The sequence below is a fragment of the Odontomachus brunneus genome, unplaced genomic scaffold (genome assembly GCF_010583005.1).
Source record: "Odontomachus brunneus isolate Ranch 3 - 2012 unplaced genomic scaffold, Obru_v1 Obru_scaffold_176, whole genome shotgun sequence".
NCBI lineage: Eukaryota > Metazoa > Arthropoda > Insecta > Hymenoptera > Formicidae > Odontomachus > Odontomachus brunneus.
Genome location: NW_022639626.1, coordinates 91,959 through 113,204, shown reverse-complemented (window position 1 = coordinate 113,204; position 21,246 = coordinate 91,959). Strand labels below are relative to the sequence as shown.

Sequence of the window (21,246 nt, the reverse complement as noted above, 5' to 3'; positions counted from 1 at the left end):
ATATATATATATATATATATATATATATATATATATATATATATATAGTTTGTTTTTCGGACAATCCAATCAAGTTCATATAATTTGTTAATTTTGGATCGGATTTTTCTCTCATGTAGACTTGTCCAAAGGACTTTTAGCTCGAATCATCCGCGCGGAGAGAAGTTGTCACGCGACAATTCTAATTTCAGATCCGCCAAAATATCAAGGCTCGTTTGCGCCAAATCGGTTCAGCATCAAACCTGGTCATCGCTGGGACGGAGTCGACAGGAGCAACGGATACGAGAAGAAATGGTACGAAGCACAAAATTCAAAGGTGGCGCGACAGGAGGAAGCGTACAAGTGGAGCACAGCTGACATGTGAACGTGTTTTCACGCTTACAATAGAAGACTAGCGTGTTTATATTTATCATTAATAAAGAGAAGAATTTTTAATTTTTAAACTTTTCTTCGTTACATTCAACAATCCGCTGCTTCTTCTTTCATTTTCGACGCACGCGAAAGGATCACACGTGCCGCGTTCGCTGCGAGATGTCTTGACGCGAGCAGGACGCGTCTGTGATGAGCGCGAAATCGATATTCGTTCCAGAAAACGAGAGAAATGGAGAGGCTGGCGCCGGTCTGGCAACGGTTGTCCGCTAATAGTCCAGCCAGCGAAATATCGCCCGCGTGAAATCGATCGATGCGCTTTTAAGGTCGCAAAACCATCCGCTCCGGATGGCGGGAGAGCGCCGGGAGCATTTGACTTAGTCGTTCGCGAAGCGCGCGGTCGGGATGTGTCGGATCGAATCGGAACGGGGTACGCGTGTGGCCGTTGAATCGCGCAGGACGACGAGAGCCGGCGCGTGTCCTGGCGCGTGTCCTTAGGGAAGGACGACCGCCGTACATTGGTAACAGTGAGACTTGCGCTCTTAGTCCTGCCGTTTCGTTTCGCGCCGCACCGCGCCGGCCAAAACGCGATCTCTCTTCCGTGTGCGTGCCGTCGCCACCGCTGCCGCCACCGCCGCCGCCGTCTCGCTCCTCCGCGAGAAACGGGGGTGTTTCGCGCGGTGAGAGTTCCTATATCGGCTCGATATACATAGCGCGACTGGAACAGTCGCTTGGTCGCCACGCGAGCAAGGGCAGGGTCGTAAGCGACGACGCCAGTAGTACTGCTCGCGACGTCGACGGGATTTCTCTCACCCCTTCCTCTCGTCCCGCGTGGCTCGTGATGCTTGACTCGTGATGACATTCGGTGAGTCGACTTAAAGGAAAAAATACCTTTATCTACAGGGAGATCCTCGTCGGGACAGGACACACCGGGTCGTCATCGCGTGACAACGAGACGCGCGCGCGAGAAAGAGAGGGCGAGACGCGTGTAAGGGTTACCTTTGAGTGTGAAGAATTGTCTCGCCGCCGGGTGCCGGCGCCACGCGACGTGTCAGTAACCTCCAAATAACGGGGTGGAAGCGCAACGGGGGGAGGGTGGTGGGAGTGCGAGGAGGTGAGGAACAAGTGCCGATAGAACGCACACACGTGTGCGCGCACACACAGACATCCACATAGTATAGACATAGAAAGAGAGGGGGTAACTTTTAACAAGATTCGTCGGGTTTCGCCTAATTAACGGCACGGTTATACGCTCTCGATAACTGCGAACGGATTATATCGCGTGCTGCGATCGAGGCCGAAGTCGGGCTGACTGACGAAAATTAAAGGGAACGGCGGACTGTGTATACTCCAAGGCGCATTTCGCTGCGTTTCAACGTGTTACACAGGACTCTCCGGCGGCGAGAGACGGCGAGAGTCGGCAAGAGGGCGAGAGAGAGTGGAGAAACGAAGGGTGGAACGAATATAAGTAAGAAGGGAGCATGAGAAGGGGATGAAGGAGGGGAGAAGAAGTCTATACTCTTGCCCCGTGGAAAAATTAGGACTGATTATCGTATTCTGGCTATGAGACCGTCGTTCTGCCCGGAGAAGTGAGATCGCTCACCGCTATCTTGACTCGGTAACGCGATGTTAACGAGAAAACTACATTAATACGGCCACTTCGAGGCGAGACGCGGGTTATTTTGATACCAGAGGAGCTTTTCGGGCAAGAGAAGAGACGAAGCTGAACGAACATGGGGTGCAACACCAGCAAGGACAGCTTCCAGCCAGCGGTGGACGAGGCGAAGGAGGACTCCGTGAAGAACGGGGGTGAGGGGATTGTTCTTTCTAATTTCTCTTAACCGCGTCGTGGCTCGTACTGCGAAATTATGAACGGTAAAAGTGAGAAACGCGCTTTCATGTTCGCTCTGTTGAACCTCGCGTGACGCGCGATGTATTTTACATCTTTCATATACCATCTCGCGCGATAGAGAGACCGTAGACAATTACGATTTTGAGCGTGCGCGCGCTCGCAGCACGACGTTGTTCCTCGTTTCTTTGTTTCTTTTTGCGTCACATCGTTGCGTGATTTTTTATTCATCTCTGTAGATTGCGACCGTCCGCGGAACTTGAACGGTGTTGTTTATCTCTCTTTGACAATGACGGCGGCCGCTTTGTCTCGCGAATGATAAATGCGCCTCTGTTCGCTTTATTAGATCTCTCGAGGTGATTGCGTGCACGCTTCAGTAATATCAATGCAATCAGTAAGGTCGGCAGGCCGAACGACTATTTTCCGCACGACGAACGCATTCCTCACGAATGCAGCGACAAATAGAGGCATTTCAGGGAATCCCGCCGCTGAAATTTTATTTTTCCCGTGCCGACTCGCTACGGAGAAGCAGAGTCTGATGGAACAAAATTAATCGGATCCCACATAGCACAAGATTTAAAAGATGTCTCAAAGACAGAGAATTGCTAAATGTCCGTATAAGTCCTCAGAATATCCTAAAAATATTCCGAAAACTTCTGAATGTCCATACAACTCCCCAAGATATCCTTTCAAGATCTTATGCTATGAGGGATATCAAACAAGACTTCGAATCATTAAAAGAGTCTAATTGAGCAGAAACGCTTGGGAAAGTTCTCCTTAATAATGTTGCTAAATTATCGCTTTGACTTGGCCAGAAGTTTGTTGTAATTAGGAGAAAACGTCTACAGTAGCCACAGCACCCGTTAAATTTTATTAAATATTTAGACGTGCGCGCGCGGAGATTTATTAATTAATTATTTATTAATTATCTAACAATTACTATTTATGAATTCTTCATTGATTTTCTTTTAAATCCTCACACACCTTAATAATTTCATGATATCCGCGCAAGAGTGCCTACTACCGATCGTTCTCCCTTATTCTCGAGCTTACGTAGAGGGGAGCTTCTTGATAATCAATTGCAAGGATGAGTCTGCGTTTCGCTTACGCTTCGAATTGTTCTACAGACGCGTGAAAAACGACAAAAGCACGTTTGCACTGAGCAGAACGCAAAATCAACATTGATTACAGAAGCAAGTAGAGCTATCTCGCGATTGTCGAAATGGACAACCGTGCGTTTCGCTAGAAAACCCCCTCGTGACTCACGGTAATGCGATTCTTACCTACGGCACGCCAAGATAGACAGATAGCTGGATAGTAAACGTGACTATCTTGACGAGCGAAAAATGGGACGCTTGTAGCATCCGATGGGGGTGTATCGGAATACCGATGAAAGTGCTGATCGCGTGATGCGTGTCAAGGTCCGACCGTTCGCGGTCGTTACATTTATGAAACCGTACCGGGGAAATTCGTACGGGCGTGTTTGAAAACAGGTATCGCTTGATCGTCGACGATAAGGGGCTTTCGTAATATCCGTGCGTGTCCATGAAATATTAATAAACCCCGAATCCTCGCGCACACGCATACATCTGCATGCACTTGCGATTAATGATGCCAGTGGACTTTGCGATAGAACATGAGAAACAACTTATGACGAGCAGAGGCGTCAAGAACGGTTCGAATATCGATCGGCCGCGTGTTCTAAAAGTCCGCTCGCGAAGATACTCAAAGTGCGAGCGCGTTTCTCCACTTGGTGGTCCGACCAAGTGACAACGTCTGTCCGCACACGAATCTCCCGCTGGTACCCGGCCCATCGCGTCGCACGACGCATCAATAATTAAAGAGACACCTCCGGCGGCTTATCGGGAGCTGATATAATCACGCGAATCAGTTCGTCGAATTTCGGTACTCCCTACCTTACTGGCGGTAGCGAAGATCCGCGCGTCTAGCCTTCGCCGGCGGAATCAATTATTCGAAACTCGGATGACTTTCTGCCGAGATAATGAGGTTTTACCGATATCGACACAGCCGTATAGATATTTGTTCTCGCGCAGTATGCAAAGATAGACGGGGAACGATAATGTCGAACGACAGGACGAGGCTCGGGAGAATCGTGCACACACCACAGTCAGTGCGCCGCGATCGATTCGAAAAAAAGCTGCTGTAGCATCGATTCGTCTAGAATACGCGAAATAAATGCAATCGAGTGAAATTATATACAGGAATGTTCAATGTATTATCAAATATAGAAGCGTGTCAAATATGTATAAAGTACCGAATAGAGAATAGTTGCCGAAATCGTATATATTGGCCTCTCTGAGTCTTTTAAGTGTTTGCAGCACGCGCAAAATAAAATATAATCTGAGACTTTTTCCTTTATATTTCTCGTTGCTCTCATTAATTTCTCATTTTTACTGTTAGATGTCGTTCATATTCAATAATAATAAAGAAATTGATACGGTAAGATTTAAAAGACACGGAAAGAATAGAGTACAGTGTGCCCCCACGTGTAAATCTAGTTGTGCCAACCAGATTCGATAGGCACGAAGGTAGGATAAAAAGTGGTGCAAACTAACGCATTCAAAAAAAAATATGGTGAAACTTAATATGTAAAGTTATGCTCACATGTGTTAATACATCAGCATCGCTGGATCAAGTGCATTTAATGAAGAGAAGATTATAATTATATTATGGAAAAAATAAATAAATTTTATTGTAAAAAAATTCTTTCATTTTCACTCACAAGATTTTTTAACCCGCTCTCGTAAAATACGGAACAACTAATTATGATTGCTATACTACAGAGCTACAATCGCTGAGTTACAGCGACTCGCTGGCTCCAAGCAGAGTATATCCATAGCAAACCCCAGGCCAACCGATTTCTGATTGCCACAACCAGGTCACGCACAACTACACGGACGTACAGTTGATGTACCAAAGTAACCGAGTCATACCATCGAACCAAGTAATACTATCGAACACAAAGATAACTGGAGTGATACAACCGAATATTATCTGGTTATGTGTAGCGTATCATTTTTCGTGCACGATTTTGGCAACTCTCCCTTATATCACGGGCACCCTCGAGCAAATGTCGACTCTCTCGAGACCGGCGCGCTTGTGGGTCAGCACTTCTGCCGGAATGCTTAAAAATCTCGCTGGGACCCGGCTGAATGTCTTCGCGCGAAAAATTCCTCGAGCCTTGCGCGCTTTTTCCCGCGCTGCTAAACAAGTAATTCGATTTGAGCCGACCTAGTTCCGACCTGAACACACGAGATCGCCGCAACTTCCGCGTTCAAAGTGACAACCGTTTTTCACGATTATTTACGGTTACTCGCGGCGCGACGTGTTACTACCCCCGCGGGAATTGAGAGAGCGGAGGTTGACCGTGGCGATATAATTGAATACAAGCTTTTTCTCGTCCAACCGAGGGCTGGTTGCGCGTACAAAACGTTGCGCTTTAATTTTACGGTATATTCCACGCTATCGACGATGACCAACGATACTCCCACGCGACTTTGTTCGCGATATGATAAATGTATGAGCGAATAATTAGCGAAGATAAGTAGCTTATGTGATATAACGCGATACAGCTTGTCGTTTATCGAGGCGAAAGGATTCGACGGAGCATGTAAACTGTGTACGTGAGCTTTTCCTCTAATCCGCTTTACTACCATTGCCGGCTTCTCGGTGATTTAGACGCTTTGTGACTTTCGCGACTTCGCGTCCTCGTAGCGACACGTTTCTCGTTTCATGTTCTTCTCGTCTCTTTTGTCGAACACTCGCAAATTCATGGAATCACGAGTCACGACCAAACAGAGAGCGAGGATGAAGAGAGCAAGAGCTCAGAGACCGTATTCCTGACGCGTATTCGAACGCGAAGTATGTCCTTTTTATTCCAAGTTCCGTTTTTCTTGTACCAGCATCCCGTAAAAGATTGATTCAGCTTGAGCATCAAAAAGACCAACTGGGCGTTTGAATACGCGTGAAGAATACAACCCCAAGGCCCTCATTTGAACGTTAAATATGCCTTTCTGATTCTCAAGTTGAAACAACGTTATACAGAACGCGGGTGTATGAAAAACGAAACTTTGCAATTCTTTTAATAATGTAAACTTTTTGTTGTATTGATGCAGCAACAGACTTATACTAAAAGTTACCGTCAGATTTTCATGTTACATTTAATATGATATATTAATATGATATTTGGGGGACAAATTTCGAGAATTTTTTTTATACTTTTCTTATTATTTCTATTTGGTCATTCCACATAAACATGATGACTCTTTCTACATTTACGATTATTTTTACTATGTTTTATTATAATTTTCTTAATAATGCCAATCTATTCCCGGACTACTAAAATTGCATTGTAATTTTTACTACAATATTCTCTCCGTGTATGTGGTAGATATGAGTGCAATCTGATCAGTCATGAGGGACTGAACGTTGCCAAATCTCGTGATGTAATACTCTTAAAGTTGCTGTAACATTCACGTACATGTCAGTCTGTCGGGGCTGGAATGAAAAGGGCATACCTAACGTTCGTTACGCGTCCAGGGCCCCAGGAGTACGAAGGGTCGTAGGGAAGTCGGCGACGGCCCTGTTTCGCGGCGTGACTCGTCGTGAGGGTAGAGAATCGAGACTGCGACTGCGACTGCGAGCGGCGCGGCAGGGCCGTGATCGTTCGCGATTATAAACGGGGTCGTCGGTGCCCGGGAACAGTCAGTCGCACATCAGACCGAGCCGCGTGTGGATGTGCAGGTGAGAGGTCGAACGGCGACGACGCGCACCAAGTGCAGGTGAGTCGCGGATGCGACCTAATAAAAGCCGCCACCGACGTTATTACGATTCCTCGCGTGCATGCAGCTCGTCGTTAGACAAAAACGGGGTTAAACGCGGCGACGACGACGACGACGACGACGACGACGACGACGACGACGACGGTGGTGGTGGTAGTAGTAGCAATAATAGTAGCACTAGTAGTAGTATTAGTAGTTGAAGAGTGATATTGTCGGGACGCACGCGAATCGCGTTCGCCACGGCGATTTCGCGATCTCGCGTATCCATCGGACGGGACCACTCGGGGAAAAGCCGAACGCGATAATCGACGCCGCGCGGACTTGTAGGTGCGACCCGATATCCTTTCCTCGCCTCGTCCTCCTCCTTGTCCGCACATCCATATCCGAGGGGATACGTATCGAACGTCTTCCGCGACCCCGACGCCGGGTCGAGTTAAAGGCAACGATCATTATCGTTATAGCGATAAGCGGCGGAAGTCGTTGCGCACTCGGAAGTCCGAGATTTCAGATCAGCTGTTTGGTACCCCGACAGAGTTATTTCGATGAGTGTTGTAGGGCGTATAAACCGGTCGATGAATCCGCGACAAAGGAACGGTCCCTACCTCAGGGCGAGGAGTTATTCTCGAGATTCGCATCTCTCTCTCTCTTTCTACCGTGTCCGGGACACGCTCGACTTTTATCGCGATCGCAATTGTGATCATTGATCGCCCCTTCGTCCTCCTCGAAGATCCCCCGGCGACGTTCAGCTCGAGTAGCCAGTCGAGCGTCTCGCGCGAGTAATTAATGAACCGCGGAATTTTTCTCGCTCGCGCAGCAACCTCCGTGCTCGGGCGTCTATTAATGTCACTTTAGCGTCAATTAATGCCGATAGCCTGGACTCAAGATATCTCTCTATCTTTGGATCGCGGAGTGACGTTTGCTTTTGAGATATTAACGCACGAGCCTCTGAAAGCTTCATCGCTCGTCGACGCTTCTACTACCACGGTTTTTTCAAACGATTAATGCGTGTCCCTGCGGAAGATCGTAGCGTGCAAATATTACACTTGTACTGGGGGAAGCGTCAGAGCTCGCGTCAGCGATGACAGCGACGGAAGCGTCTATTTTGACGACGATCTCGTTGGCCACGACGATTTTTCGCCCTGCAATCGACGTAACGAGCCGCCCCTAATGGGACGCCTTGATTTCCTCGAGGGTAATCTACTTCCATCGAATAATGTGGCTCGCGTAACAAGGTCTGGGTGGATCGATGGCGAAACATCCTCGCGTGATGTCAGAAAAGAGAATGGCCAGAGCGCCAAATATCTCAGAAACCGACCGCACGAGGACGAAGAATCGCGACATTGCCCCGGGATATGAAGCTCTCATTCCGATCGATTGCAATCTCCAACGCGCGTTTTGTGCACGCGCGCCTCCTTGTCTCTTTTTTCCTTCGCGCTTTTCACCTACTTTGTAAGAGCTTCCTCTACATATATACACACGTAGCGTAGCGAGCGTCGCGCGCTCCGACGCGAAACATAAACGTCGATAAAATTACCGGGGTAACTTGTAACGGTCGATTCGCTTTGGCTTTGCACAATATAGTAAAGCAGCCGAGAAGTGCATAAGTCGGAAAGTAGTCATTGCTTATCGCAGAAAGTAGCATACTTCTTGAATTCGCATTCGCCCCCGCCATGCGGTAACCTAGGGAAACGGTGTCGCGCAAAGGCGCTCGATAGTCTGGGCCGTTCGTTACTTTTCCGCAGGAAAATCCACTTTTCGATATCGTCGATCCCCGTGCCCGTTTTATCCGTTTCGGTTCAACCGTTCGGTTCATAATATATCGCGCTGAAAGCGCCGAACGAAAAATGTACTCGGCCGCAAAGAGAGCGGCCGGGTCAGTGAAAATGAAAAAGAAAAGAGAGAAGAGGAGAAAAACGATGTCCTACTTTCGAGGAATCGAGGATCGATCCCAGCATACGAATCGAGCTGACCCCGCAGGAGGGAGCCTCGTTAGAAGACGCGACGATCCTTCGCGATTTCAACCCCAGCGAGCCGCCTGAAAAACGGCGGCTCCGACGGGCGGGATATGTCGACACGCGCGCCTCAACGGTGGACACGCCGATGAATTATTGCTCGCGAAAATCTCATTTATTCGGAGCGGATCGGGAGAATCGATCGACACGCTCGCCGCATCTCTCGCGGGGCGTGAAATATTAAAAATGTATATTAGGCGCTGTGTGTAATATCTCGAACGCGCAGCGCGAAAATAGAAACGCCAATCGATACTTGTCGCTCTGAACGTGTCTGTGGAAGGTGAAATGTTCGGAATAAATGTAGGTGAACTGTGGCTAACGCGGCGGCCATCTCTAATATACAGGATGTACATCACAAGCCGCGCCCTTCCTCCGGTCGGTTGCGGATTTTTCGAGCGCGATCCGTTTTTCCCTCTCACCGCGAGAGATCACTCTTGGAGATCGGACCTAGGTTTTATTATTGCATCACGTCGAGTATTATTTTTCATCATGGCGTTCCATTCCTTCTGATCGATTTCCAACACGTCGCGCTCTGTAACTTTTCCTTTTCCATTTGCTGTTTAAACGCCCTGATTATTTGAGATCTAAGTAACATGATTAAATTAAAAGCGAGATCATATATCGATCGCTCTCGCCCGCAGATATCTCGAAAGCGGCGGAAGACGGTGCAGCGAGAGCAGACTCGGACAAGGAGAAGGACACCGAAGACGAGAAGGAGAAGGAGGCCGCGGCCACCAAGATACAAGCGGTTTTCCGTGGACACTGCGCCAGGAAGAGTCTGAAGCAGCCGTCGGATAAAGGAGAGCCAGATACCGAGGAGACCGAGGTGTCTACAAAAGAGCAGCTCGTGAAGGAATTCCCTGTCAACGACAAGGGTGAGCGGCCTAAATATTAACTTCAAGCGAATTACTAGAAACTGATCGCGGCGGAGGGTGTATTGAAACGTATTCTATCCTCATAGAGCTGTTTAACGCAGCGACCAAGATACAAGCAACCTTCCGGGGCCACATGTCGAGAAAGGAGCAGGCCGCGTCCGCTGCCGCCAAATCGGCGATGAACATGGTCGGCAGCGCAGCCGCTAAGATAGAAGAGAAGGTGAGTCAATTGCTCGATCGCGCGTTATAGAGGCAGGTGGTACCCTTATCGTTCGATGGTCGAGTGGCGAGATAGGCCAAGAGTCTGCTCTATCTGTCATCTTTGGCCTTCGATAGCGAACGGCACATGCCCAACTCGCGCGCGTGTTCCTTTAACCTTTTAGGACTCAGTGATTTCACCGCGAAATCATCTATTATGAACCAAATCATAGCTCCAAACATAATAATCTCGCAACGAAACTACCGCTCAGGCTATACATAGTGATGCACACTATCGGTTTTTTGCGTTACTTGTAGAATTCGCTTCGGTTTGCGCGCAGTTTTAGTAAAAATAGGAAAATAGAAAAAAAAAATTAACTTCAAAAGGAACGATCTCTCGGATTGTCATTCTAGATATGTGACATGAATATTTTATTAGAATCCGAAGAATCCTGTGCTTCAAAGGGTTAAGGTCTAGTCCACAACAGATGTCGTAAGAATTAGCCAATTGCAGTTGATTATTACAAGAATAATCGGTTATGATTGACCAATTCATACGGCTTCTGTTGTACGACATCTGTTATAGATTAGGCTTGTTTTATAATATGTCAGTCGGATGTCGAAACGCAGTCGATGATTCAATAAGAGAGTTTATTTTCCATAAACGAGTTCTGCTCATTCGGACCATCGACTACGTTCCGACATCCGATTCCGACATACAACGTATCATAGAATCGGTTTTAAGCTCGTATCAAACTAAGGCCGTCTTACTGTGATTGATATTCTAAAAGCCCAGCGGTCGGGTCGGCCTGTCGAGTCTGATATCGTCTTTAATCGCACGGAACAATATCGTCGACGCTGAGAATCACAAATCGTATCACGAGTAAAATGTTTAGGATTCGGACAGACGAAAGGTTACGCTGACGATGCCGATGAGGCGATTAATCGTTCAATAAGCGCACGAACTTACTGACTTGACCGGACACGCGCGGTATCGATTCGTTGATATGTGGTGTTGGAAACGATCAGAGACCGCTTAAGGTCAACGCTGCTAATCGTCGTTAAGTATAGGAAGGTGTAAGCGATTACTTCCGTTGGGCGGTAACCCTAATTGCCGATCAGGGTCTTTCGGACGTCGCGAGAAACGCCGTTTAACTAAATCGATAAAACGGTGTGAGGACGGCGAGTTGATTTCACGCGTTTCGCGGTAACCAATCCAAAGAGTAAACGGAGTTCACGAGCAACACGAATGCACTGCAATGTTATATTTTTGAAACGGCAACACCCCCACGACAAGCGTCACGCGATCAAATTCAATTTCTTCTCGCTTCGATACGCCAATGTTGATTCGATCGACGAAGCCGGTAACGACGACAATGACGGTTTCGATGCGCAAGGTCGCTGCAGCGAGAGATCGATCATTACTCAAGGTTTCTCAGAGAAAGCTATTGTTAGGCCCTTTGACATTATGTTGATCCACGAATACTCCGGCGAGTAATCGACAGCTGCCTGCCAAGCTGAAGATGCTCATCGGGCTAGCGAAGCGCCACAAAGCTCGTCTCGAAGGCTAGCAGACCGGCATGACCTACAAAGTTTGAGTTACTTTCGTTGTGTCGATTAATTATGCACGGGCTGGTTGGCTCGTAACGTAACGGGATTCGATCTAACGTCGATACGGTCTGAGTTTTATTCACGTAGAGCCGGGGCTGGAGTGACGCGGCGATCGGAAAAAGTCAGGCCGACGCGAACGAGCGAGCAAGTGAGCGCGACGTGTGTTCGCATCCCGGCGGGAGTTTTCTTTTTTTTTATGTTTCACCCCTTCTGGACCTCTCTCTCTCTCTCTCTGCCGTAGATGCAGGACGCCGTGCACGAGTTAGAGGGGATCGACTTGGCCGATCCGGACCTGCACAAGGCGGCGACTAAGATACAAGCGAGTTTCCGCGGTCACAAGGTCCGCCAGGAGGTCAGCATGCATTGTACTGCCGACGAGTCTAAAAAATAAGACGCTTACGCGAACGCAGGAATGCCGGGGGATAGATAACTAACTTATTAAAGAGCCAGTGCCATTCTTAACAGGTTGACAATGCCAGCCGCCCCTGCCCCGCCCCCCGCAAAACCAACAATCCCACACCATCCTACCCTCTTTTTCTTGTACCTTATTATGATGCAGCAAAACGCGAATTAGTGAGTCGTGTGCGTAAAACGTACGAGGCATTCCTCTTGCGAGATGAAATCATCGAGACAATTTCCCGATCGTTAGCTCGCCGAGCCGAGCCGAGTCGAGTTGAGTCGCCAGTTGTAAACAACGATACCGTTTATTTTATGTTCATTGCGACAATTAACACAGCCTTCGCCCGGGACCAGTGAGACTTACGCGCGTAAGCTTATACTGTACTTTGGCTAGAAATGAAGATCTCTCAAACAATGTATATGCAGGCTGAGGCACAATGGGAACATCTCAATATTTCTATTATTTACGAATACATATGTACCTATATATGAAGAAAAAAGAATTGTCACGGAACGAACGAGTCTGCGCAAGGGCAGGATATACGGCGAGTAAGTGGAGAGAAAGAAGCGTTGTTCCTCTCGAGCCGAGTCTTCTAGACCGATAGATTAATTTTTTATCGAGCCAACGTTTGCTTTCGAGCTGCCCACATTTTTCATGGATTACGATAGAGAGAGAGAGACGAGACGAGCGGATTTTTCCGACAGACGACGGTATCGCGGCATAAGTTACGTGAAGCGCAGCAATAGGAGAAGAAAGAAGGACGTAGATAAAATGGAAGTGAGAGGGGGAGAGATAATCTCTGCGAGTACTCGACGAGACACGGAGCTGTGCCTCGCGAGACCGGGAGAGACGGATTAACAAGAGAACGCGAACTCTCCTCGCGTCCTGATCCTCGAAATTCGGAGGAATCGCGAACGATCGGTTAGAACTTTCACGTTTTATACGCACGACACCAAAGAACAGAGCATACACATTAAGAGAAACGCGTACCAATGATTCAACGCACGAACACGTACAAGTTCCTGTATTTGTAATCGAAATAAACGGTATGGTTGTGGCGCCTCCAATTTTAAACTTACGAATAACGATGAGAAAGAGAAAGAAAGAGAGAGAAAGAGAGAGAGAGAGAGAGAGAGAGAGAGAGAGAGAGAGAGAGAGAGTGTGTGTGTGAGTTGCATACGGCTGTCTTTTTCGAGCATTCTTTACTACGAAGTATTTTCGAAGCACGGTTTTTATTGTTAACCCTTTCACGTTCCTGATTTGCCAAACGTCGCACGAGATAAGCAAAATATGATGACCAACTGTGCGTTATCGGCTTTTTAACCACATCTTTCCACGCTTATAATGCTTTTCCTCCTTGCTCTTTCTCCCTCCAGAGTTCGATGTATGTATATACATTTCATTTTCCGTTTTCCGCTTTAAACGCGGAAAATGTAAAGACGTGTCTTCGGCAAGAAAGTAATAACATGGACAATGACCTAAAAACACAAGATAAGTCGAAGACTACTCTTCGATCGTCACATTCAACCTGTTAACTTTAGAGAGGGACCGTGTGAGTTTCAAGAAATACTTTTCCGCATACCTGTCGAGTATAAGAGGGACTAATCCCACACTTTTGAGTAATTTTTCCAAACGCACGTAGAGTAAGAAGACATCTTACTGTACTTGCGTTACAAATGCAATAAAACCTCTATTTAACGGAAAGCATGATGATGGCGGTGGGCTTCGGAAGCTTCGAGGAGCAAAGTCCATAATTATATCCACAGATACGTAGAACGATGATCTGTGGAGCTCCCTACTAATATTCTCTCCAATATTAACTCGATATCGCTCAAGCGCATTTTCGCAGATGCTTCTCACGCGTTAATGTACCGAAGGCACCTAAAATAATGCGCTTAGAAAACAGCATGTGCGATTTCGTCGACCTGTTCGCTCGATAATGGAGCGGCCAAATCAGCCATTAAATAGAGGTTCCCCGTACTATCTCTAATCGACTAAAAGCGTGCGTGAAATGCAGGATTCGCTGCTACTCGAAAGAAAGCTTGTGGAGGGAAGTCCGACAAAATCGCGTTCCTTCCAATCGCGATCTCTTCGAGCTCAACAACAGTTTACGCGCACGTACCAAAGTTAAAGCGCGACACTTTCCCTCGACGATTTAGCTCGCCCGATAGAGGAAAGAAATTCTCTTTGTAATCGACTGCTAACTCTGTTTAACTTCGCGTTTCAATAATTTGCTAACCTTCGTTAACTTTCTGTCGAGTGGGCGATCTAGCCTATGACCTCGAAAGGCAATTTATTTTACCAGGCCTAAAGCATTCGTCCGCGTACGCTCGCGCGTATCGATCTCACCTCTTGTGTGTATGCGTGTGTGTGTGGTGTGTAAATGTGTGTGTGTGTGTGTGTGTGTGTGCGCGCGAACGTGGCAACGAGTGGTCGGTGAAAACGATTCAAAATACAGAGGGCAGCAAGCCGGATAACGCGATCTTGCACAACTGGATCACTCCAGCTATAAACTGTACGTTCTTCAATGCCAGCTTTACTCGTCCACGAAGCAGGGTACTGCGAATTTATTATTTCGACTTTCTTCGTCCACACAGAGTTTTTCTACCGAGCGGATATTGCTTTGGTCTTCGCAAATTTGCGCGATTTTTGTATGTACCGATAAAGGAGTCGGAAGAGAAGACATTCGTGAATTACGCGTCGAGAGCAATTCGCGCGACATTTTCCGTGTGCGTGTGCGCGTGTGTATGTGTTTGTGTGTGTGTGTATATGTGCGCGCGTGCATGCGTGCGTGCGTATTACACGTTTAAAACCGGCTGTCAGAAAAAGATAACTGCACGTTGCGATCGCGACGAAATTCTGCAGTTCGACGTAGTAACATCTGCTGCAAAAGAGCGAATGTGTCGGGCGATATCTTCTCAATCGTTTTATTTTGCACGTAATATCTTCGCGCGCGATTGGTATCGATTGCGATGGTACGTGCAGCTATTGTACAACAGCCGGCGAGATATATAAGATATATAGTTGAACGTATTATTCAATATCCGATACTTTTTGCTTTCGAGTACACCGTTTCCCACACAATTCCCGTACCTCACGTTCCTTCCTCTCTCAATTTCTGATGATCCCCCCGAATTTCACGATGGTAATTTTCGATTTCCAGAGTCGAAGGCAGCTTGCTACAGAGCAAATCCTCCAGTTTTTCTTATTGCAATTACGTTTCACACATAGTTTTCAGTTCCCGGTTTCCAATTCTTAATCACTATAAACGAATATTGTGTCTTGAATCACACGATTACACGGATTACTCATAGGTTGTCTACGATTGTCGCTTGTAGAAAGTTGAAACGAAGCTTTGGCTATCGTCGAAAATGATCTACCGTCGAGCAACGTTGTATGTGTTTCACGTCGGAGTGACTATTGCGGACGAATAACATTTGTTATTAACGTCATATACATTAGTGTAGAATGGAACGTTGCGCGACGAATAATAGACATTTTTGTCGATACGTTACTTTATCACGTATAAATAGTTTAGTGGTGCACACACAAGAAGTTGTGGTAAAATATATTGTAAGAATGTAATAAAACAACCGTACTACTGAAAGGAGCGTCAATTACCTTACTCGTATTGTCCTGATGCCTATCCTGACCGAAAATTTTCATTATTTAATAATATGATTTATCATCAGGTTGCGAAGACTTTTACTTCCGATTTTTACAGTCCGTCGACGGATTGGAGGGAAGAGAATTTATCCGACGGATCGCAATATCCAAAAGTGAAAAGTTCATCTAATTTATCGTTAAATCGTACTAGTGGAAAATAAAAAAGAAATCGTTCGATCTGCCACTGAGTCGACTACTTGAAAATCGTGTTTCTATGACTTGAGCCACACTATTTCGATTTCTCGTGAATGATAGTGACCATTCGCAATAGCCACACAGTTCATGCATAGTAAAAAGATGCAAACATTTTTTTGATGAATTTGTATCTCTGCGTCCAATAAAACTTCCCAGGTAGCACGGAGAATTAAAAAAAATTCAGTCGTATGTCACCAATTCTAAATTCATTTTTAGATGCAAAAAGAATTCTTCAGAGTTTAGTTAAGTGAAAGAATTCTTTTTGCATCTAAAAATAAACTCAGAATTGATGACATACGACTGAATTCTTTTTGAATTTTCTGTGTTATCTGGGTTAAGCCTGGATCTACAATGTGTATGTTTGTGTGTGTGTGTGTACTCTTCACTTCTTATCCTTTATCTTTTTCTAACTACCCATACAGCACAAATGTTCATTAAATATTCGAATGTTCTATATTAAGAATGTTCTAAAAATATTCGAATATTTTTAGAACGTATTTATTAAACATTTCTGCTGAACGGATAAAGGCTCAAGATTTAAATCAAAAAGAGATAAAGAAAAAGAAACAGGAAGCACAGAGCACATTGTAGATCAAGTTTTATTTTTAGCGATTCGCATAAAATAAATTGTCCTATTGAATACCGCATGCACACACATACACATTCCGAAACTTATCGGAAAAAGGTAAGTTCCTGTTTCTCACTGTAGTCCTATATAGTTGACGTTCTTTTCGTCAGATGTCAGTTAGCAGTCACATTCGATAGCCATATGGTGCACTTGATGTGTCAAAACATCGAATGCGAAAGCACACACGATATCATGCATCTTATGTACTACTAATAATGGATAGCTTCGGCATTTTATTACTTATTTAATATCAGTATAATTCTTGTGCTCTTTCTCTCTCTCTCTCTCTCTCTCTCTATATACATATATTTATATCTAAGTCTTTCCTAACCGGCAATGGGCAAGAGATATTATTGCGACTATTGTGACAGATCCTTTAAAGACGACGTCGAAGCTCGTAAGAAGCATTTGTCCAGTCTACAGCACATGAAAAATCGAGCAAATCATTACAGCATCTTCAAAGGTAAGGTTCCAAGAACGTTTGTTCAATACATATATCCGCTATATACATAACCTCTAACAATCAAGCTGTCATCTGTTCGGGGCTATCCTGAGAATACTATAATTTCTTGCAGTCTTTCTCATTTTACTTTTATAAGGTTGGTTAAAATATAAAATTAAGCGAGTTTTTTTGGGTCAATAGCTAGAGTATTTTAGTTTAGGCGCATTGTATCTACATATTTTTGTATCATAACTGTCGCTTTTGAGAAGAAGCAGAGACTTAGCCACATTAAATGCAATGATAATACACACGCTGAACGCATATATGTATTATATTGTTATATTTAATGTCACTGATTTGTCGATTTTTCTCTAAAGCAAGTTATGATATAAAAATATGTAGATATGATACAAGTCTGAATCAAGATATCCTACCTGGAAATAAAAGGTCTTATTTCCTGTTTTACATTCTATTACTTGCACTTCTTTGGTTAAAATAATGATTAGAAAATCATAGAAAGTATTGACTTTCTTTTCCAGTGGTAATTTTGCATCTCCTTTCCTATTAAGAAATTTCATAAATAAATTGTACTACAAATTACTATATCCTCTATAAATATATATGTATATTTACAAGAGATATAATTATCTATCAATTTATTTATGAAATTTTCTAGATGCACTCTGGAAAAGAGGATGCAAGATCATCACTGGACAGGAAAGCCAGCATTTTCTATCATTTTCTATTCATTATTTTGACCACAAAGGTGCAAGTAATAGAATATACACGGGACTCCAATAATGCCTTCCATTTTCAGATAGGATATTTTAGCTAACGTTTGCTTAAAATTAATATCTTCAGATCCAGAGACAATACTGAAGGAGGAATACAAAAAAACTCCGTGTAAACGCCACATGAGTTTCGGGGACTGCGCTTTCGGTTTTGGTTGTCGATTTTCGCATTACACACCATATATGATATGGACACTGGAACGACTCGGTAATTACATTCAACGTCATATACGACAGTAACCATGCGCGAGATGAGTTAATCTTCCACGAACAAAATTTTTCCCCACAGTCGCAACGAAGAATTCCAAAGAGTCGCTACCGCCCAAGGGTGGTTGGCCGAATCCAGAAGATATCATCAAAGAATACTTCAAGAACGTGACTGACTCGAGCGACATCGAGGAGTTTAATTACCCGGTTTGGAATATATCGTCGCAATTGGTCGATTATCCCAACTTGCCGCCGTCTCTGTGGCCCAGTACGCCCGAAAATGCGGTAAACAGCAGTTTAAGCAAATGGGGTTGAGCGAGTGATGGCGAATGATGTGACGTAAATAACTCATTTCTACAAATAATTACATTTCGTTGTGCAGTATATTGTATTCTCACGATTTTCTATCGCATACTTTTCCAAACTACGGATGCACTTCACTAGACGCTGCAAGTGCTTGGCAGCGCCGTATAGACCAATCACAGCTTTTCTTTAAGCGCTTCAGAGCGTTTGCGGCGTCTAATGGATCGCACCTCACGACTCGAACGTAAGCTCCGTTATCCCGCCAAGTTTCAAACCAAACGACGCTGCTTGCCGTCCAAGCAAAGTCCCTTTCATTCTCCCCTCCCGTGTTCAACCTACACCAATCGCCAAACGGATCCGGTCTTCACACAGTGACGTTGCCATGGTACAAAGTGGCGATGCACTCGTTGCCACGACAGTATAGCGTAGTCGGCACGTGACGCGACGCGACGCGACGCGCCGTGTTCGTCGAATTGACGTCGGTTTGTCGGAGACGAAAAAGAGCATTCGTTCTGCCCGGAGGCGAAACGGAGATCGACTTCTCGCGGGTGCACGCTGAAAATTCGTACGGAAGAAGGATGAGTGTTCGCGAACGCCGGTCCCTCGTATTATCACGCGCGAGTGCCTGGACGCGTTAAAAAAGGAAAATCCGGAGTGCCACCTGGAGGGGCCGCTGCCGATTTAGCGAGATTGGATTCTTCCAGGTCGCGTCGGTGAGTCCCCCGATAAATTCCTTCCCACACTCACCGTGGCGTGAGCGCACGCGAGCGGGATCGCAGGAATTCATAAATTGCAGCGCAGGAAAAGAGGAAGTTGCCGAGCGCATCTGGGAAACACGATCGAATCGAGCGTTCCGAAAAGCGGCGAGAGAGCAGGTCGACCTTTTAGTTGCGACGCATATCAAACGCGTGCGGGGGAGTTGAAAGGATTTTCCGCAGCGATTTTTCTCGAGGATCGAATTCTTGCCGCGGACTCGAGACAACACGATAACGCTCGGGTTCGCCGGAAATTGAACGAATTCGACGCGGATGGCGCGACAGAACGCGATCCTGTATTTTACCGCGAACGAACTGTCCACTCTATTATAGCCGTAAGAGTATGGGAGCGAGACGCAAGTAAACTGACCAGCCGTAGTCGATTATTGAATTGTAATAACCCCATTGATCAATTAGCTCAACGTCTTGCTGCGTACAGCTCATGATTGTTGTAGAATGGACTTGATTCGCCTGTAAAAACGGATAATAGCACGCGACTTTGCAGTTTCTGCGAGCGGGCAGCTCTCCGTGCAAGTACGGAAACTGAAAGTTTTCCGCACGACGACCACTCGGACGCGGCGATGTACGCTCCGTTTGCGGCGTGCGCGACATCGTGTCTTGAATAAAAAGTTTCTGCTTGCTGGATAGGCCAAGGACGGACCACTCGTGCGGCCACCACTATCGCTGAATGTACTTTCTTCGGAGTGTTTCTCGGCCCGCGCGGATCGCGCTTCAGGAATTCAACCTGCCGGGGCACATCCCCGCCGCGCGATTCCCTTCGTTTCCCTCTCGCCGGATGTCATCCGTAGAGCTAAGATGACAAAAGCCACAGGATCTTCGCTCTCCGATCTTATTCCCGTCCGCGCCGACACGCCGAGTCGAACATCACGTGAAACAAAATATAGACGCGTGATTCCGTGCGAGGCGAGCGGAGCGTGGAAAATTAGAAGTAACCGACTTCTCCCGGCTATATCGAATACCTCAACACTATCGATCTTTCTTTGTGATCACTTCGATTTTCTATTTATGCGAAATTCATTTTGGTTTACTTAAAACTCTACTCTGAATCTCATTGATTGCAGTTAAAATTTTAACGTGGCGATGTTATCGTTGACATGATCGGTTTACTTTTAGCTGAACTCAACAAAGTTATGATGGCTACTTCTCAACATTAATTTATTACTTAATATTATTTCGGTAACGGTCTTGTCGGCTTTAATATTGCGACTAACATTCATGTCAATTTGCGCTGGTCTTTTACTAATTGTAATGCGTTCGTGTCGTAAACCTTGAGTTTTATTATCACTAAAGGGGGTTCATGGTTGAGCCGAAACGTATGATTGTTTTATATTGATTATTCATGTTCAGTAAATATTACACGATTTCCTAACACAAGGAAGGTTTTTTACCCATATGGTATATAGCACTATTAGTCCTGTGCTTGAACTCGAATTGCCCTTTTTCCTATTTTTTGATTAAAATTTTAACTTTATCTAAGGTGGATTAACTATCAACGCGCGTTTTTATCCGAGGATCCTGAATTGATATACGGATGAATAATTGTGTGTATAGTCCTTTCCGCACATTTGCGCAGCCATAAAATAAATGAAAAATAAACGGGCCGGTACGGTAGACGAGGGATGGCAAGCGCGGCGTGACGGCGTGATGATGGCAACGACCCGAACAGCTCTGTACAATCCAGTCACGATTCTCGGTGGAGGTCGTGACCTTGCCGATATGCAGGATACGAGAGATATGGAGAACACGGTGGAATACGGACGATAATCCTGTATTCGTTTTCGCTTTGCAAAGTTTTAACGCTCGAAGCTTATCGCCGAATTGAGAGTGGTCTCTTCTTTTTCGAACGATGGCGCGGAGCTCGAAAAGTAGTAAATCAACTAAATAAAAATAAAATAAAATATCGAACTATTTCCATCTGTGCTAATAAGCTGACAATAGAGACAAATAAACAGGAAATTTGTGAAGCAATTGCGAAAATTAAGCCCGATCTTGCATTTAAGATCGTCTTAAGTTTATTTTCAGATGTTCTGTAGTCAATAAAATAATTTATGCAGTATTTGAAGATAAACTTGAGATGAGAGAGAGAGAGAGAGAGAGAGAGAGAGAGAGAGAGAGAGAGAGA

General features: G+C 45.5%; 4 protein-coding genes across 8 annotated transcripts in view; all 4 read left to right on the top strand.

Moving 5' to 3' along the window:
* Positions 1–443, top strand: part of LOC116851462 (BUD13 homolog) — a 4,194-nt gene extending 3,751 nt beyond the window's left edge. The window contains exon 6 of the mRNA XM_032830900.1: positions 192–443. Coding sequence (XP_032686791.1) covers positions 192–364 — 173 coding nt within the window. The 3' untranslated portion in view covers positions 365–443. The remainder of the gene's footprint in view (positions 1–191) is intronic.
* A 549-nt stretch (positions 444–992) lies between these two features.
* LOC116851515 (neuromodulin) lies at positions 993–15,723 on the top strand. Of its 4 annotated transcripts, none has more exons than XM_032830979.1 (4): positions 993–1,234; positions 9,674–9,907; positions 9,994–10,127; positions 11,958–15,723. In XM_032830979.1, the coding sequence occupies exons 1-4, from the start codon at positions 1,225–1,227 to the stop codon at positions 12,105–12,107; spliced, it is 528 nt and encodes a 175-aa protein (XP_032686870.1). In that variant the 5' UTR covers positions 993–1,224; the 3' UTR covers positions 12,108–15,723. The 4 variants fall into 4 exon arrangements, 3 of the variants coding, with proteins under 3 accessions (XP_032686870.1, XP_032686869.1, XP_032686868.1); XM_032830978.1 differs by lacking the exon at positions 993–1,234 and adding an exon at positions 1,246–2,178 and having other exon boundaries at positions 10,009–10,127; XM_032830977.1 differs by lacking the exon at positions 993–1,234 and adding an exon at positions 1,253–2,178.
* A 1,001-nt stretch (positions 15,724–16,724) lies between these two features.
* On the top strand, positions 16,725–18,429 carry LOC116851516 (zinc finger matrin-type protein 5). 2 transcript variants are annotated; one of them, XM_032830980.1, is made up of 4 exons: positions 16,725–17,068; positions 17,724–17,813; positions 17,909–18,046; positions 18,128–18,429. In XM_032830980.1, exons 1-4 carry the CDS (start codon positions 16,942–16,944, stop codon positions 18,358–18,360), a joined length of 588 nt encoding a protein of 195 aa, XP_032686871.1. In that variant the 5' UTR covers positions 16,725–16,941; the 3' UTR covers positions 18,361–18,429. The 2 variants fall into 2 exon arrangements, with proteins under 2 accessions (XP_032686871.1, XP_032686872.1); XM_032830981.1 differs by lacking the exon at positions 17,724–17,813 and having other exon boundaries at positions 16,731–17,068.
* Positions 18,430–18,754: 325 nt separating this feature from the next.
* Positions 18,755–21,246, top strand: part of LOC116851511 (pleckstrin homology-like domain family B member 1) — a 35,247-nt gene continuing 32,755 nt past the window's right edge. The window contains exon 1 of the mRNA XM_032830971.1: positions 18,755–19,061. The gene's annotated coding sequence lies outside the window, so the exon portion shown is untranslated. The remainder of the gene's footprint in view (positions 19,062–21,246) is intronic.